General features: G+C 40.4%; 1 protein-coding gene across 1 annotated transcript in view; it reads left to right on the top strand.

The window, feature by feature from the left end:
* Positions 1-17,763, top strand: part of LOC143297656 (uncharacterized) — a 70,404-nt gene that overhangs the window by 3,129 nt on the left and 49,512 nt on the right. Inside the window, exons 4-13 of the mRNA XM_076610075.1 lie at positions 1,620-1,771; positions 2,674-2,820; positions 3,893-4,051; positions 5,192-5,329; positions 7,284-7,361; positions 9,435-9,527; positions 10,759-10,919; positions 12,147-12,284; positions 13,676-13,774; positions 15,237-15,420. Coding sequence (XP_076466190.1) covers positions 1,620-1,771; positions 2,674-2,820; positions 3,893-4,051; positions 5,192-5,329; positions 7,284-7,361; positions 9,435-9,527; positions 10,759-10,919; positions 12,147-12,284; positions 13,676-13,774; positions 15,237-15,420 — 1,349 coding nt within the window. The remainder of the gene's footprint in view (positions 1-1,619; positions 1,772-2,673; positions 2,821-3,892; positions 4,052-5,191; positions 5,330-7,283; positions 7,362-9,434; positions 9,528-10,758; positions 10,920-12,146; positions 12,285-13,675; positions 13,775-15,236; positions 15,421-17,763) is intronic.

Here is a 17,763-nt window from a genome sequence, read left to right as displayed (position 1 = left end):
TATTTTATATTTGGCTGCCCTATCATCCAGTCTGTGTCAGTTGGTGTCATGGATCCCTGTGCTTCTTATCCCAAACATGTCATGTACTGTCGCATGCAGGCCCGCCTGAATAAAGTGAAAAGTTATAGGACCCATAGCATTATGTAATGTGAAAGGTCAGTTTCAGTTTCAGTTTCAGTAGCTCAAGGAGGCGTCACTGCGGTCGGACAAATCCATATACGCTACACCACATCTGCCAAGCAGATGCCTGACCAGCAGCATAACCCAACACGCTTAGTCAGGCCTTGAGAAAAAAGAAAGAAAAAGAAGATAAATACATAAAAAAAGAACTACTACTACTACTACTAATATGTATAAGGCGCAAAAACTTGATGAAGTCAACTATAAGCGTAAAAAAAACAACAACAAAAAAACAACAAAACAAACTAACTAACTAACTAAATAATAATAATAAACAAACAAAAAAATTTAAAAAAATGAACGGTCAGAGGTCTCATAGCCTTATGAGTTCTTGTTCACTGTGTCTAGGGCTCAGTATAGGAAGGTAGGGGACCAATCCTCTCCTTCCATCCACCACGTTTTACCTTTCCCAATGGAAATCAGGTACTCATTCACACCTTGGTTGAGTGAGGAAAGTTGAAGTAAAGTGCCTTTCCCAAGGACACAGTATTGTGCCGAAATGGGGTCTCGAATTCTGATCACTGGTCATCACTGGATCAGCAGTCCATTGCCTGACTCTGCCACAGTCAACCCTTTGGCTTGTCTGCCGCAGTCATATTGGTAACAGGTCACAGGTTAGGAGGTCAAGAGGACTCATGTCAGAGTGGGCCTTGAGTTATCATTGTAGATCTTTAAAAATTAGATCTTGGGTGTCAAATCCTTCGTTTATTTCTGTGTACGACGGGCGCAATAGCCGGGTGGTTAAAGCGTTGGACTTTCAGTTTGAGGGTCCAGGGTTCGAATAACAGCGCCTGGTCGGTAAAGGGTGGAGATTTTTCCGATCTCTCAGGTCAACATATTTGCAGACCTGCTAGTGTCTAAACCCCCTTCATGTGTATACGCAAGCAGAAGATCAAATACGCACATTAAAGATCCTGTAATCCATGTCAGCATTTGGTGGGTTATGGTAACAAGAACATATCCAGCATGCACACCCCTGAAAACAGAGTATGGCTGCCTACATGGTAGGGTAAAAATGGTCATACATGTAAAAGCCCACCTGTGTACATATGAGTGAACGTGGGAGTTGCAGCGCACGAACGAAAGAAGAAGATTTCTGTGTACAGTAGTTCTTATTGTGTTGAAATAAATTGAAAATAAATCAGTGCATTTGATCAATACATAATTCATTGGTGTGTGTGTGTGTGTGTGTGTGTGTTTGTAGTGTATGTGTGTGGTGTATATATGTGTGTGTGTGTTGAATGTGAGTGGTGTACGTTTGTGTGTGTGTGTGTGTGTGTGTATGTGCACATGCTTACATGCAATATAGGTGTGTATGTGAATGTCCAGCACACATGCAAACACACATTTAAACATTAACATTTATATTATAAAACTGACACATTTCCTTCCTTGAACAGTCCCATGTTCACATCTGATCTGATAACTGATGTCACCAGCACCAGAAAAACGAGCTGGGATATCTGTGAGTCACTTCAGACCCAGACCTGTATTCAACGTCCACAGTGTGCATGTCTGGCATCCAGGGGAAAAAGACGCTCCCTGGTTCGATGAGCAGAGCTATGAGATTGCCAAATATGCTGTGTTTGAGGTGAGTGTGTGTGTGTGTGTGTGTGTGTGTGTGAGTGTGTGTGTGTGTGTGTGTGTGTGTGTGTGTGTGTGTGTGTGTGTGTGTACTTTTGTATTTTGTAAATCTCACACATTTAATTAAGGGTTTAATTGAGCAATTTATTAGTTATGTGCAAATTGCATTTTATTTTTTGATTGTATAACAGGTTTACTTCCCTTTATTAAAAAAAAAAGAATTACTCCGTCTTATTTATCGGTTCTTTTTTTTTCCTCTCTCTTTCCTCGTCTGCTTCTCCTCCTTACCATTATGTACTTTTTATATTTAAGAATATTACTGATGATATTTTGGTTTATTTTCAATGGAGAAATTGGCAATATGGGGAAATAGAATGTACTGTGGAACCTTGTGCTGTGTCGATGTTTGTTTATGAATTTGTTCATTGAATGATGAAACTTGTTGTACTGTTTATTAAATGCCTTTTTTTATGTTTCTTTTTATCAGCAAGTGTGTCAACAATTTACCTTTTAGAATTAATAGAGTATGCTTGTATTTTTTATCTTGTATACACCCTCACATGCACGCACTGCACCGCACTGCACCACCCGCATGCACACACACCCATTTCCCGCCCGCCTTCCTTCCTGTCTCTCAGTCTCTGTCATACGGTTTCAAAGAGTAACATGCATGTGATATAAATGTTCCTCTTTATATCTTGGCCGAGAGAGGGGATGTAACACAGGCAAGACAGTCTCCACTCTAATCCTCTGCTGTTCTGATGGTCATAGTTGGACACGGCTGACAATTATACCTACAAATGCTTACACTCTCCACTGTAATTTAGATAGGACAGCAGTTGCCTCCTCTGCTGTTCTGATGGTAACAGTCGGACACGGCTGACTATTATACCTACAAATGCTCATCAGGGTGTGAAGAAGAAACAGGAAGAGGGGGTGTTCTGCAGCATTGAGATCCAAGTTAGTGCCTCCTCGCCAAGCTCTCCGGGCCAGGGCAAGAAAGCAGCCTGTAAATATAGACTGTTCTCACATTCTGGGAGCCTGAAGGATGTTTTGGTAAGTTATGTGTCTGTGAGTTTGTTTGTTTGTGTGTGTTTGTGTGTGTGTGTGTGTGTGTGTGTGTGTGTGTGTGTGTGTGTGTGTGCATATTTATACAATACACATGTTACTAAACAGTGTGGTTCTGTATTGTACAGTACAGTACAACATAGAACATTATGATATTGTGTAGTACACTACAGATTAGGACAGGATTTGACCACAGTAAAATACAGTTGCATATATTACAATGCTGTGCAGTTTGGCATAATGCAATGCACTATGATTTGTTTGCATTGGATTATAATCAGAGATGTCAACTGTTATGATATTGCCGTATTTTGTTACGCTCGATCGCAGTTTGTTCCGACGTTAGGCCAACGTCAAAATTGTTCCGAGTTCATGTTCGATCTCATAGCTTGGTCACATGCTTTCCTGTTGTAACATTACCTAGATGCTCTACACCTATCGATCACAAGGCCAGGGCAGTCACTACTAACCTTGGTCTCACATGATGATGCTCAGCTATTCGCATGCATGTTTAAATTGAAACAGCATTGAGTGGACCAGTCAGCATAAGTTACACTGTGTTGTAGGTAGGCCCAAGTGTTTGTATGCCTTGTAGATAAAAAGTACATTTTCTGTTGTGGCTCGGAGTCTGGGTAATCCTTCCAAGTTCCTACTGTTCCTACCAAATTTATTGGTTATGTTTACAAACACTTGACATGGGTTGGATTCTCAGTAGGATGCAATACATCACAGTGCAGTATGATAAAGAACAGTGAAAAACAGTGCTTGCAGAATAAAGCAATATAACACAATGCATGGCAGTGTAGTACACTGCAGTGCAATACAGTTCAATACAATGCAGTACAACAAAGTACAATAAAATACAGTACAGTGGAATGCCATGCAATTCCATACAGTGCAACGCAATACAGTACAACAAACACAGTGGGGTCCAATCCAATACTGTACAGTTGTGCAATTAATCATGTGTGCTGGGTTCACTTTGCAGAGCAGAGCAATATAATGCAATAGAATTTTTTTTATTCTCATAGTCCATCATAGATCAGATGTTGACTTTCAGGCAGGAAATGAGTGCACCAAAGAGCTTCGCTACATCACCACAGCAGAACACGCCCTTCTTGGGTACAGCGCCCTCTACAAGGAGCAGACAACCACGTACAAGATGCAGGAGATCAGCAACACCAAGCTCAGAAATGTGGGATCGCCGAAACTCCAGCAGGTCAGCTCAGGGTTGTCGAAGTGTTTATTTATACTCATTTACTGTCAGGATTTTTGTAACCCGTAAAAGTTTTCAACCTTCATTAAATTTTCATCACTGCCGGGTATTGGTCTTGATTATTGTGTCTTTTTGAGTTGATTGTGTAAAGGACTATATATATGTATAAGTATAATGACTTACATATGTAATTGTTAATGTTCACTGTATTCAGATTTTTTTTTCCTCTTTGTCCTGGACTTTCTTGGGTCGACCACCGTATTTTGTTTTTGTATATAAATTCATTATGACATTTCAGAATAGTTGGGGAAAAAAAAATCATCACTGTCTTCTTTTAAAATTTTTAACTATTAAATTAAAAAAAAAAGAAGTCCAACCTCACCTCAATATGTTTATGTCTGTATTAGACCACAGCATCATTTTACCCCAACGTCCTACTAACCACCTATATATCTACACCTCTCTGCCCCATCCTACCTTAAGTCACTGGTCAATTACAGCAACAGCATCAGTACTACTACTACTGCAAACAATGATGATAGCAACAACAGCAATACTACTACTACTGCTGCTTACAATGATGATAGCAACAACAACAATTCTACTACTACTGCTGCTTACAATGATGATAGCAACAACAACAACAATACTACTACTGCTACTTACAATGATGATGGCAACAACAACATCAGTACTACTACTACTACTTACAATGATGATAGCAACAACAACAACAATACTACTACTAACAACGATGGTAGCAACAACAATAACAGTAATAATGATAATAATAACAATAATAATAATAGTGATAATAGTAATAACAATAATGATGATGATGATGATGATGATGATGATGATAAATCTCTATAGTTGGTTTTTTTTGTTTTTTAAAAAAAATTTTCAGTCTGCTTACCTTTTTTTTTCAATGAATTTTGTTTGATCAGGACATGGAAAGATGACACTGCACTGTGCATGTGTATCCTTTAAAATCTGAGAAAAGAAGGACTGCTGATTTAGTATAGTATCTTAAACAACCCACATGCAGGGCAAAATCTTCCTGTGGAACCCAGTAATAATCCTGAGTCTTGAATCTCCATGTTTCTAACATCATCTGCCTTTCAACTTGAAATCACTTTACAGATTCTTACTGCCCTTGAGAGTGAAATGGGCGTGACATCGTCAGCTGTGTCGGAGATCGTGGACCACATCTGGAGAGAGGCACTCGGAGAAGTGGAGAGTGTTCTGTTAGTGCCTGTGTCATCTGTTAAACTGGAACAGGTATCTGAGAATGGTGATTTTGATTTGGAGTTGTTGTTGTTTTTTTTTAATTTGGGCTCACATTTGTAAACAATGTGAGTCTGTGTAATAACTCTTGTGTTTCAGATTGTGTGTAGATGTGTGTGTGTATGTATGTACAATGTGTGTGCATGTGTGTCTGTGTTAAACAATTTTTTTTTTCTGGAAATACTTTTTTCTGTTGACAAACATTGGCAATAATTAATGTTATCCTTGATGTCCAGGGAGGAGTGTGTGTCTAAATGTTATTGATGAGGTTATACATTTGTTTTGTTATGAGTCCATGGTAAATGTTTTTGCCCCCTTTCATCTGTATTTTGTATCTGACATAAACATTTCTTTTAAAATATGGTTGGCTATGAAAACTTTTCTTTTGATGAATAAAGTGTCATGGAGTTATAAAATTGTGAAAAAAAAGAAGGAAGGTATGTTTAATATAAATTTGTTAAAAAAGATGAAGAAAGAAGTGTGGGTGGACAATATCTGAGTGTAAAAGTTTTTTATTTCATTTAATTGACATCAGTGTGGAATGTAGTTTTCTGTCCTTTACGTTTTGGTTAAAAGTTAAAGGTCTCACAGCCACTTATGGCCAGGGAGGCAGTGAATTCACATCCACTGTGTCCAGGGCTCAGCATAGGAACGCAGTGAATTCACATCCACTGTGTCTAGGGCTTAGCATAGGAAGGCAGTAAATTCACATCTGCTGTGTCTAGGGCTTAGCATAGGAAGGCAGTGAATTCATACCTGCTGTGTCTAGGGCTTAGCATTGGAAGGCAGTGAATTCACATCCACTGTGTCTAGGGCTTAGCACAGGAAGGCAGTGAATTCACATCCACTGTGTTTAGGGCTTAGCATAGCAAGGCAGTGAATTCACATCCACTATGTCTAGGGCTCAGTATAGGAAGGCAGTGAATTCATATCCACTGTGTCTTGGGCTTAGCATAGGAAGGCAGTGAATTCACATCCACTGTGTCTAGGGCTTAGCATAGGAAGGCAGTAAATTCACATCTGCTGTGTCTAGGGCTTAGCATAGGAAGGCAGTGAATTCATATCCGCTGTGTCTAGGGCTTAGCATAGGAAGGCAGTGAATTCATATTGGCTGTGTCTAGGGCTTAGCATAGGAAGGCAGTGAATTCATATCCACTGTGTCTAGGGCTTAGCATAGGAAGGCAGTGAATTCATATCCACTTTGTCTAGGGCTCAGCATAGGAAGGCAGTGAATTCATATCCACTGTGTCTAGGGATCAGTTTAGGAAGGCAGTGAATTCATATCCACTGTGTCTGGGGCTCAGCATAGGAAGGCAGTGAATTCATGTCCACTGTGTCTAGGGCTTAGCATAGGAAGGCTGTAGCCCAATTCTCTCCTTCCACCTTCCCCAAACCAAAGCCAGGCACACCTGTTCACACCTGAGCAGAGTGAGGAAGATCAAAGTAAAGTGCCTTTCCCAAGGACACAACGCCATGCCGAAACGGGGGCCTCGAACCCTGATCACTGGTGAACACTGGATCACAAGTCCAGAGCCTAACCGACTGTATGTTTCAGTATCAGTAGCTCAAGGAGGCGTCACTGCGTTCGGACAAATCCATATACGCTACACCACATCTGCCAAGCAGATGCCTGACCAGCAGCGTAACCCAACGCGCTTAGTCAGGCCTTGAGGGAGAAAAAAAAGAAAAAAAAGGTGAATAAATAATAGATAAGCTTACACAAATAAATAAATAAATAAATAAATAAATAAATAAATAATAATTATAATGTAAAAAAAAAAGTGAATAAATAATAGATAAGCTTACACAAATAAATAAATAAATAAATAAATAATAATTATAATGTAAAAAAAGAAAAAAAGAAAAAAAAAAAGTGAATAAATAATAGATAAGCTTACACAAATAAATAACTGTATGGTATCATAATACAATGATTTTGTTGGGGCAGGTGGAGAAAGCGGAAGCCTTGCTGGTGAAGATTCGAGATGCTCTGAAGAACAAGGAGAACGTGGAGGAGATTGTGCAGGTGTGTATCTAAGATGTGTGATGTTCTTGATATATACATATATATAATATGATGATAATAATAATGGACATTTGTTGAGTTCTTTTCTCCCTGAAGAGAGCTTGAAGCGCTTAACAATAAACATTAAACACAAACACACACATATACATCTATCTGTTTATCTCTATATATGTGTGTGTGTGTGTGTGTATGTGTGTGTGTTTATGTGTGTGTGTGTGTGTTGTATGTGTGCTTGTACATGTGTGTGTAGTGGTCACAAATTACCTGTTGAGACATGGTAGATGTCATAACATTCCAAGTAAAATGCCGTGACTGTGAGATGGGCGAGACTGGAGACAAATTTCATTGTATTATGACACGCCCCAAATTTGAGGGTCTTCAGAATGAGATAATTCCAAAAGAATATTTGAATCCAGAATCTTTTTTTTTTTTTTTTTTTCATTTTTCTAACTTGTTGAAAGCAGGGAGTAGATTGCATTTGAAAGTGGAGAAATTCATAAAAAATGGGAAAGATTCCAAGATGATATGATGGTTGTTTATCTGTATATGTCATCAATTTGACAACACAAAATACAATACACAAATTTTATTGTCTATATTTTGGTACAGAGATTTTCTTTTTGGCAGCAGCACATGTCCAACATAAGAAGAAAACAACAAACAAATAAAACGAATAAAATGAATAGAAAATAAAAAGATAAATTAAATGGCACCAAATGGAAATAGCTATATACAAATATACAGATTACTGAAATTTATGTGCCTCTCCATTTCAGTCAGCCAAACCGCATTGCACATCTACCCACACACACACACACACACACACACACACCATGCACACACACCACGCGCACACACACGCACACATACACTCTCTCTCATCCCCTCTCTCTCTGTCTCTCTCTTCACAAGAAATGCAACTACAAAGATCATTGTTTTAATCAGTGTTTACATTTATGTTTAGGTGTATAATGCTGATGATGTTACTGTGCATTTTCCTTGCCCCCACAGGGATCAAAGGATTAACCCTTTCGCTGCCAGGGAAATAGGACTCAAGTGAAGTCTATTTGCCATTGTTTTTGTTTTTTTTCCACAAAAAACGGGTATACATTTTCAAAAAAAATGTGCTCTTTGTTATTGGAGAAAGACCCATAAAAGTATATATTTTCTGAAAGGTAAATGAATAAAGAATACAAAACAAATAATGCTTTCCAATTTTATATATTTTTAGTGATATGCTGTTGTTTTGAAATCAGTGTTTTGTTTTTTTGTCACATTTTCAACTTGTTCATTACAAACATTAGTCAGGTAATTTGCTGTAAAATATCATATTTTCTGGACAAATGGATAATACCTGTGCGCACAAGTTATACTAGAACAACCACAATAACAAAAGAGACAGATACACAATGCATTGTGACTAATCCAAGTGATAACATGGATGTGAGGCCACACCCCCTCGGTCTCCACCCCCCTCCTCTTCACCCCTCTCACACGGTCTCTTTGTCCAGTTCTCATCAGACCGCATTGCCAAGAAAATCACTCACTCTGTGTCTTGCTAATAATTTGGTCACTTTCTGTCACCTGCTACAGCTGTACAGCCGGCATCATTCACTGATAGTCGTATCTTGGTCAGTCTCTTGATTGCTCCTTTATTTTCTATCAGATCATCAGATAAAAGTTCATCATTGTCTTCTCCTTCGAATTTACGCTTAAATTCTTTCTGAGCATCAGCTAAAGAAAGCACTCTTGGTTGATCCAGTGCACCATGATTGCATATCTTGAGCACGGTGTCTGACATTCTTTTGTCGAGCGAGCGAGGAGAGGAACCAGGCAAACACTGGGACAGTAACCCAACCGAAACGTTCAAATAAAGGACTGCCTCATGACGTAGATGGTGTTTCTAGCTATGAATAGAATCTATAGAGATTCCCCAAGCTAAAGCTACCAGTATTTTTGTCAACAAACTCAATGCAAACCAGGGAAAAGTCAGAATATTTCGATGACGAGTTATCTCATCATACAGGCAGCCTAGGGGTTAAAGAATCTTGATTTTTTGAACATTTGTTTCAGGAGTTTTATGAAGCTCTGCCTCACAAAGCAGAAACAGCTGACATGGTGATGCCGTCAACTGGCTGGTTGTCTCGAAAACAGGATCTCTGTCAGGTTTGGAAATGATAGGATGGATGTCTCTTTTTAAGCAGTGTGTCCACTTACAGCAACAATGAAATGTGTGTGTGTATGTGTGTGTGTGTGTGTGTGTGTGTGTGTGTGTGTGTGTGTGTGTGTGACTGTGTGTGTGTGTGTGTGTGTGTGTGTGTGTGTGTGACTCTGTGTGTGGTGTGTGTGTGTGTGACTCTGTGTGTGTGTGTGACTCTCTGTGTTTGTGTGTGTGTGTGTGTGTGTGTGTGTGTGTGCTCATGTCCTCTCTTCTTTTCCTTGTTTTTTTTTTCTTTCTTTCTTATGATTACTTGTTTCAGATTATGTGGGGGGTGGGTGGGGGGAGGGGTGGAGGGGTGGGGGGGTGGGGGGCGGAGAGTGGGAGGAGGGAGGCAGGTGGGGAGTGTGTGTCAGTGTGTCAGTGTCAGTGTCTGTGTCAACATGAGTAGATGCATGTGTGTATGCATCTCTGTGTGTGCGTATGTCTTCTTATGTACGTGTGCGTGTGTGCATCTTTATAGGCATATACATATACATATCCGTATCTGTGTGTATAAGTAATGTGCTCTGTACATCAATAAGTGAAATATGATATGCCAAAGCAGTAGTATATTCCATTCCTCAGTAGTATGAAATACAATGTGCCAAAGGGATAGTGTGTTCCATTCATCAGTGTGTGAAATACAATTTCACCTTCCTATCTCTTATCTCTGCCTTCACCTCTACACTCCATCTCACTCACTACGACTGGCTTCGGATCCACTCTGTTTACGCATACCCAGATTCAAACACTCAACTGTTGGCCACCGTTCTTTCTCTGTCTCTGGACCTTGCGATTGGAATGAACTTCCTCTTTCGCTTCGTCAAGTCTCCACTCTCAGCTCTTTCAAGTCTGGCCTTAAAACCCACCTCTTCCCAAAATAGCTTCCCTTGCCTGCCCTTCCTTGTCTTTAGTTTCTACAGTTTTAGAGTTATGCATGTGTGTGAATGACTGGTGCGAAAGCGCTTTGATTTGTCTCTGCACAAGATTCAGCGCTATATAAATACCATTATTATTATTATCACAATTTCCCAAAGCAATTTGAGGCTAATCGAGAATGACCCTGGGGTAAAACCTAGAAGGGGGTTAGTTTGAGGCTGTTACACCACTGTATCCATGCCTTCATCTATGTGTGTGCGCGCACGCGCGGTGTGTGTATGTGTGTGTGTGTGTGTGTGTGTGTGTGTGTCCATGCAGTTGATCAAGGACATGGTGGATGTGAGTGAGGCCACAGGTTGGACTGCTCGTCCTGGGGTGCAGGCGAAGTATCGTGCCTTGCGCTGTAACCTCACGCACCTGCCGCCAGACTCTGCGGAGCGTAAGCACGTCTGCGAAGATGTGCTGTCTTCTGTCAACAGGTGATTGTTTATTTAAAGAAAAAAGTGTTTGAATGTCTTAAGATTGTTAAGATTAAAGGTCATGCACTAGATTTATTTAGAGAAATGCACTACACACAAGCCATTCGTTCATTCAGTCATTCATTTCTTCTTTTTCTTCTTCTTCTACTTCTTCTTCTTCCTCTTCCCCGTTCTCTTAATAGAGAAATCACTGTGTTGGGTATAGGGGCTGGTTGCAGGACAGCCCTTTTCGCTTTGTATCCATTTTAAGTGATAGACAACAAACCCCTCCCTCCTCCCCTCCCCCTCTCTCTTTCTTGTTCTTATTCTTCCTCCTCCTTCTCCTTTTCTTCTTTTTATTTTATTTTATAGATTAAAGGACATGTGAATGTTTTTAAACTTGGTGATCTTGCCATGATTGTGAGTTATCTCATCCTGTCAACATTGAACATGTGGCAGTTATATTCTCATTACATGTTTTCTTCATTTGCATGTACATTCGAACATCATGTTAATTTTTGTGATTTTTTTGTTTCATTTTTTGGTGAGGCTGGTGATGTTTTTTTTATCAAAAATTATGAATAGTTCTGGGAGTCAAAGGGTTAATTAACGGTGTGGGGTAAAAATGGTGAACAGTTAAAACTCCAGTGAATGTGGAAGTTCTTGCCATCAGAAGCGAGAAAAAAGAAAGAATGTGTGTGTAGCTTATTTTCATAATGCTATGGCATGGCAAAGAAGGTGGAATGACAAGGTTGACAGTGATAATCTTTGTGCAGATCTCTCTCTCTCTCTGTCTCTGTCTCTTTCTCTCTCTCTCTCTCTCTCTCTCTGTCTCTGTCTCTTTCTCTCTCTCTCTCTCTCTAAAAGAAAAATCATTCATTATTTTTTCCACAAACATTTAAAGAGGCAACAAATGAATAAAGAAAAAAGCATCATCTCTCATACATACATAAACACAAAAAAGGAGAAAATAAAATTGTGCAAACAATATACACAATTTCAAGTCAGTGCTGCTTATGCTACCGATTCAGCTAGCACACAGGTACGTAAATAAAAGGTACATTGGAACGAACCCAGACACCTCCTCAAAAAAGATAGTTCCGGGCTTGCCCTGATACTGACCATTTGACAAGTGTACACAACTTCGATGACAGAAGAAATGTGCTAACCTAATTAGCTTTCATTCAAGATTGGCATAGCCTTTGAATCCTGCAATGACTGCAGTTGACGGCGGCAGTGTTTGTGCAGAGACGTTGCTGTCCACATTTCCAGCGTCTTTGCTGTCCAGCGACCAATAGAAGATTCTGCCTTTCAGCATGACCTGCACAACAAACGATGCCTCTTCCACGCTTCAAAAGTGGAGAACTTTCTTGGCATCCTGTCTAGGTAAAGTCAGCGTTTGAGTGTGATAGCATGAGGAAAGCAAGGAAAGAATGAGTCAGTGGTGGTAGTAATAGTAGTGGTAGTGGTTGTTGTCTTCAGTTATGTTGGGGTGGTAGTAGTAGTAGTAGTAGTAGTAGTAGTAGTGGTGGTGGTGATTGTCTTCAGCTACGTCATGGTAGTAGTAGTAGTAGTAGTAGTAGTGGTGGTGGTGGTGGTGGTCGTTGTCTTCAATTATGTCATGGTGGTAGAAGTAGTAATAGTAGTAGTAGTGGTCATTGTCTTCAGTTATGTTGTGGTGGTAGTAGTAATACTAGTAGTGGCAGTAGTAGTGGTTGTTGTCTTCTATTTTGTCGTGGTGGTAGTAGTAGTAGTAGTAGTAGTAATAGTAGTAGTAGTAGTCATCATTGTCTTCAATTATGTCGTCGTTGTCGTTGTAGTAGTAGTAGCAGTAGTAGTAGTAGTAGTCATTGTCTTCAATTATGTAGTAGTAGTAGTAGTGGTAGTAGTAGTCATTGTCTTCAATTATGTGGTGGTGGTGGTGGTAGTAGTAGTAGTGGTCATTGTCTTCAATTGTGTCGTGGTGATAGTAGTAGTAGTAGTAGTGGTAGTAGTAGTGGTGGTTGTCTTAAGTTATGTCGTAGTAGTAGTAGTAGTAGTAGTAGTCGTAGTAGTTGTGGTGGTCGTTGTATTCAGTTGCGTCGTGGTGATAGTAGTAGTAGTAGTAGTCATTGTCTTCAATTATGTTGTGGTGGTGGTGGTGGTGGTGGTGGTAGTGGTAGTAGTAGTGGTGGTGGTCATTGTCTTCAGTTATGTCATCATCGTCGTAGTAATAGTAATGGTCATTGTCTTCAATTATATCTTGGTGGTAGTAGTAGTAGTAGTAGTAGTAGTAGTAGTAGTCGTTGTCTTCATTTATGTCTTTCTACTGTGTGTGTGTGTGTGTGTGTGTGTGTGTGATTGTGAATACATTAATATGTTTGCTCATGTCTCCTTGATTTATGAATGTGTCCACACTTGTAAGTGGATGTGATCACCTGTTTTTTGTCTGTTTTTTTTTTTTTTTTTTTTTTGTGTGTGTGTGTGTGTGTGTGTGTGTGTGTGTGTGTGTGCATGTCTGTTTGTGTGTGTGCGTGTGTGTTTGGTGTGTGTGTGTGTGTTTGTGTATGTGTGTGGTGTGTGTGTGTGTGTATGTGGTGTGTATGTGCATATCTGTGTGTATGTATGTGGTGTGTATGTTCATGTCTGTGTGTGTGTGTGTGTGTGTGTGTGTGGTGTGTGTGTGATGTGTGTGAGTATGTTTGTGTGTGTGTGTGCATACATGGTGCGTGTGTGTGCATGCACACGTGCATTTGTGCTTGTGCATACATGTATGTGTGCACTTGTCTGTCCTTCAGAGGGCTGCTTTTGCCCAAGGTCGTGGTGGATGACCATGGAGGGTCAAGGTCAGATGCAGGCATGCTGGGAAGTGGCATCTACTTTGCCAGTGCTGCCAGGTAGAAAACTGTTTCACCTCAAACTCTCGTTTTGCTTCACGTAGTGCCAAACCTAAATGGACCTCCATAGCAGCATCATTATAATCTTACTTCATAGTTTTGTTTAGTTTTAAATAGTTACAAACTTAAAAAAATGGACCTCCGCAGCAGCATCGTCATCATCTTACCTCTAACTTTTGTTTTACATCACATAGTTTCAAACCAAAATGGACCTCCATAGTGGCGCCATTATCATTTGTATCCTCACTCGTTGTCGGCATACAGACAAAAAAGTTATACATCACATAGTTTCAAACCAAAATGGACCTCCATAGTGGCACCATTATCATCTGTATCCTCACTCGTTGTCAGCATACAGACAAAAATGTCTCCAATCATGCCAGTCTTTCATGGTGACCGGTTTCAGTTTCTCCTCCATGTGCATGATTGTGGTTAGTTTGAGTTGCTGTCAAAGTGTTTGGTGTCAGCGCATCATGGCCGGTATGATGGTCTCAGTTCTGTTCAGTTGCTCAAAGAGGCATCACTGCGTTCAGACAAATCCATATACGCTACACCACCTCTGCCAAGCTGATGCCTGACCAGCGGCGTAGCCCATGGCGTTTAGTCAGGCCGTGAGGATGAGAAAGGAAAGGAAATTTAAAAGAATAAAAAACAGAATGAATTGATAGAATGCATGCAAAAATTATATTTATGATAATGATGACAATGATAATACTTGGATAAAGAAATATATGCCTGATAAATAAACACACACATGGATACACACACACACACACACACACACACATTCCTACATGTTGCAACTCCCAACACACACACACATATACACACACACACATACATACACACATACACACACAGAGACACACACAGACACATACACACACATACACATACATACACACAGACACACACACAGACACACACACACGCGCACACACGCACACACACACACACACACACACACACACACACACACACACATTTTGCAGTCTCACAGACATGCGTGGTGGTTCCCACTCCAGGAAGGACAGTCAGTCTTGTTCCACACATATCTTCACAGTTCTGTAGCAATTTTGATGGAATTATGTGATGGATCAGCATGTGTCATTACAGTTCTTTTATCAGAGATTGACAGAAGCTTACAGGTGGGCCAACACTTTACAATTCATCTTACAGCTTAGTCTTTTGTGAAGGACTTAAGACTCTCAAACCAGGAGGCAAGACCGCACTGGCTCTTAATGCTGCAGCCTTGGGGTGCTGGTTGGCCTTTGGGGACCGTCCCAATACCGACTGTCCTAAATCCCTCTTGGCCAAGTGAGTGAGGATGTAATTTGGGCTAGACACTCTCCACAGTTATCAAAATTTTAACCCAGATAGTCGGGACAGCAGTTGCCGCCTCTGCTGTTCTGGAGGTCATTTCCGGACACAACTATCATGCACAGTTCTTACTTTTCTGCAGCACGAGTGCTTCATACTCCACGCCGAGCAGAACACGAGGGACACGGCTGATGCTGGTTGCTGAGGTGGCTCTGGGTGACTGTTGTGATTTCACCGTCACAGACACCTCCCTTTCGGCACCTCCTGATGGCTACCATAGCACACACGGTGTGGGGAGAAAACACGACAATGCTTCCGTGTTTGAGGTCAGTATAAACTACTGTAAAGTTTGGTCTATAAGCCGCAACTTTTTACTCCAGCTTCAACCTCTGCGGCTTATACAATGATGCGGCTTATTTGAGGATTTTAAAGATCCCGGGAGTGTCACATTATCGTCTATTCTTAGCTGCCCTTCAACTCAACAAAATCATGATTTCTGTCCATGAATTTTTGGATGAGGTTCAGGATAGTGTGCTAACTGTTCATGTTTTATAAATCAAATCCGCACACATTAAAGCCTTCAGATCAGCATTCAGTTCTACTCTGCTCAAGCGTACACTCTCATCATGCTGAAAACGCGACGTTATGCTTATGATGCAGCCTTCAAATTGAAGGCGATCAACCTAACAGATGACAGTGCAAGCGACGAACCAGCAGTGACCTCCACCTTCATGTTCATGAAGTAAAAGTTAGGCTGAAGTCAGTGACAATATGGCGGAGGAAGCTGTTCTGGTTCTCTTCAACTCGGACACTGAAGACGAAGATTTCAGTGGATTCAGTGAGCAGGATGACGTTGAATAAATGTGACTATCCCTAAATTTTGGATCTTATTTTCGTTGCGTTTATTATTTTTTTGTGGCACTAGCAGTATTTTCGCTTGCTTTCTTTGTGTTGTTCCCGCTTGTGTTTATTTCATAACCTACAGTATTGACAGTTTTTCTGTAGTATCAGTATGTGTTCTGGTACCGGAAATAAGTGTGGCTTATGTATGTATAAAGTTCAGTTTTTTCCAAAATTTAGTGGGTGTGGCTTATATACCAGTGCGCTCAATAGACCGAACTTTATGGTATATACGTGGGGATAAAACACAGCAGTGCTTCTGTGTTTGAGGTCAGTATAGACTGTATATGTGGGGAGAAAACACGACAATGCTTCCATGTTTGAGGTCAGTATAGACTGTATATGTAGGGAGAAAACACGACAATGCTTCCGTGTTTGAGGTCAGTATAGACTGTATATGTAGGGAGAAAACATGACAATGCTTCCGTGTTTGAGGTCAGTATAGACTTTATATGTGTGGGGGATAAAACATGACAGTGCTTCTGTGTTTGAGGTCAGTATAGACTATATATGTGGGGAGAAAACACGACAATGCTTCCATGTTTGAGGTCAGTATAGACTGTATATGTAGGGAGAAAACATGACAATGCTTCCGTGTTTGAGTTCAGTATAGACTGTATATATAGGGAGAAAACATGACAATGCTTCTGTGTTTGAGGTCAGTATAGACTGTATATGTAGGGAGAAAACATGACATTGCTTCCATGTTTGAGGTCAGTATTGACTGTATATGTAGGGAGAAAACATGACAATGCTTCCGTGTTTGAGGTCAGTATAGACTGTATATATGTGGGGAGAAAACAAGACAATGCTTCCGTGTTTGAGGTCAGTATAGACTGTATATGTGTGGGGGGTAAAACATGACAGTGCTTCTGTGTTTGAGGTCAGTATAGACTGTATATGTAGGGAGAAAACACGACAATGCTTCCGTGTTTGAGGTCAGTATAGACTGTATATGTAGGGAGAAAACACGACAATGCTTCCGTGTTTGAGGTCAGTATAGACTGTATATGTAGGGAGAAAACACGACAATGCTTCCGTGTTTGAGGTCAGTATAGACTGTATATGTAGGGAGAAAACATGACAATGCTTCCGTGTTTGAGGTCAGTATAGACTGTATATGTAGGGAGAAAACACAACAATGCTTCCGTGTTTGAGGTCAGTATAGACTGTATATGTAGGGAGAAAACACGACAATGCTTCCGTGTTTGAGGTCAGTATAGACTGTATATGTAGCGAGAAAACACGACAATGCTTCCGTGTTTGAGGTCAGTATAGACTGTATATGTAGGGAGAAAACACGACAATGCTTCCGTGTGTGAGGTCAGTATAGACTGTATATGTAGCGAGAAAACCTGACAATGCTTCCGTGTTTGAGGTCAGTATAGACTGTATATGTGTGGGGGATAAAACATGACAGTGCTTCTGTGTTTGAGGTCAGTATGGACTATATATGTGGGGAGAAAACATGACAATGCTTCCGTGTTTGAGGTCAGTATAGACTGTATATGTGTGGGGGATAAAACACAGCAATGCTTCTGTGTTTGACGTGAGCACAGACTTTATGTGTGAAGATTAGTACATTTAGAGAATTCAAGTATTTGAGGTGAGTATAGATTTCTTATGTGGGGAAAAAATACAAGTGTTTGAGGTGAGTATACATCATACATACAGAAAAAATCTGCGAGTGTTTGAGGTGAGTGTAGACTTTATATGTGGGGAAAAACACAAGTGTTTGAGGTGAGTGTAGACTTTATGTGTGAGGAAAA

The sequence above is a fragment of the Babylonia areolata genome, chromosome 23 (assembly GCF_041734735.1).
Source record: "Babylonia areolata isolate BAREFJ2019XMU chromosome 23, ASM4173473v1, whole genome shotgun sequence".
Classification (NCBI taxonomy): domain Eukaryota; kingdom Metazoa; phylum Mollusca; class Gastropoda; order Neogastropoda; family Buccinidae; genus Babylonia; species Babylonia areolata.
This window is presented reverse-complemented; position numbering and strand designations above follow the sequence as displayed.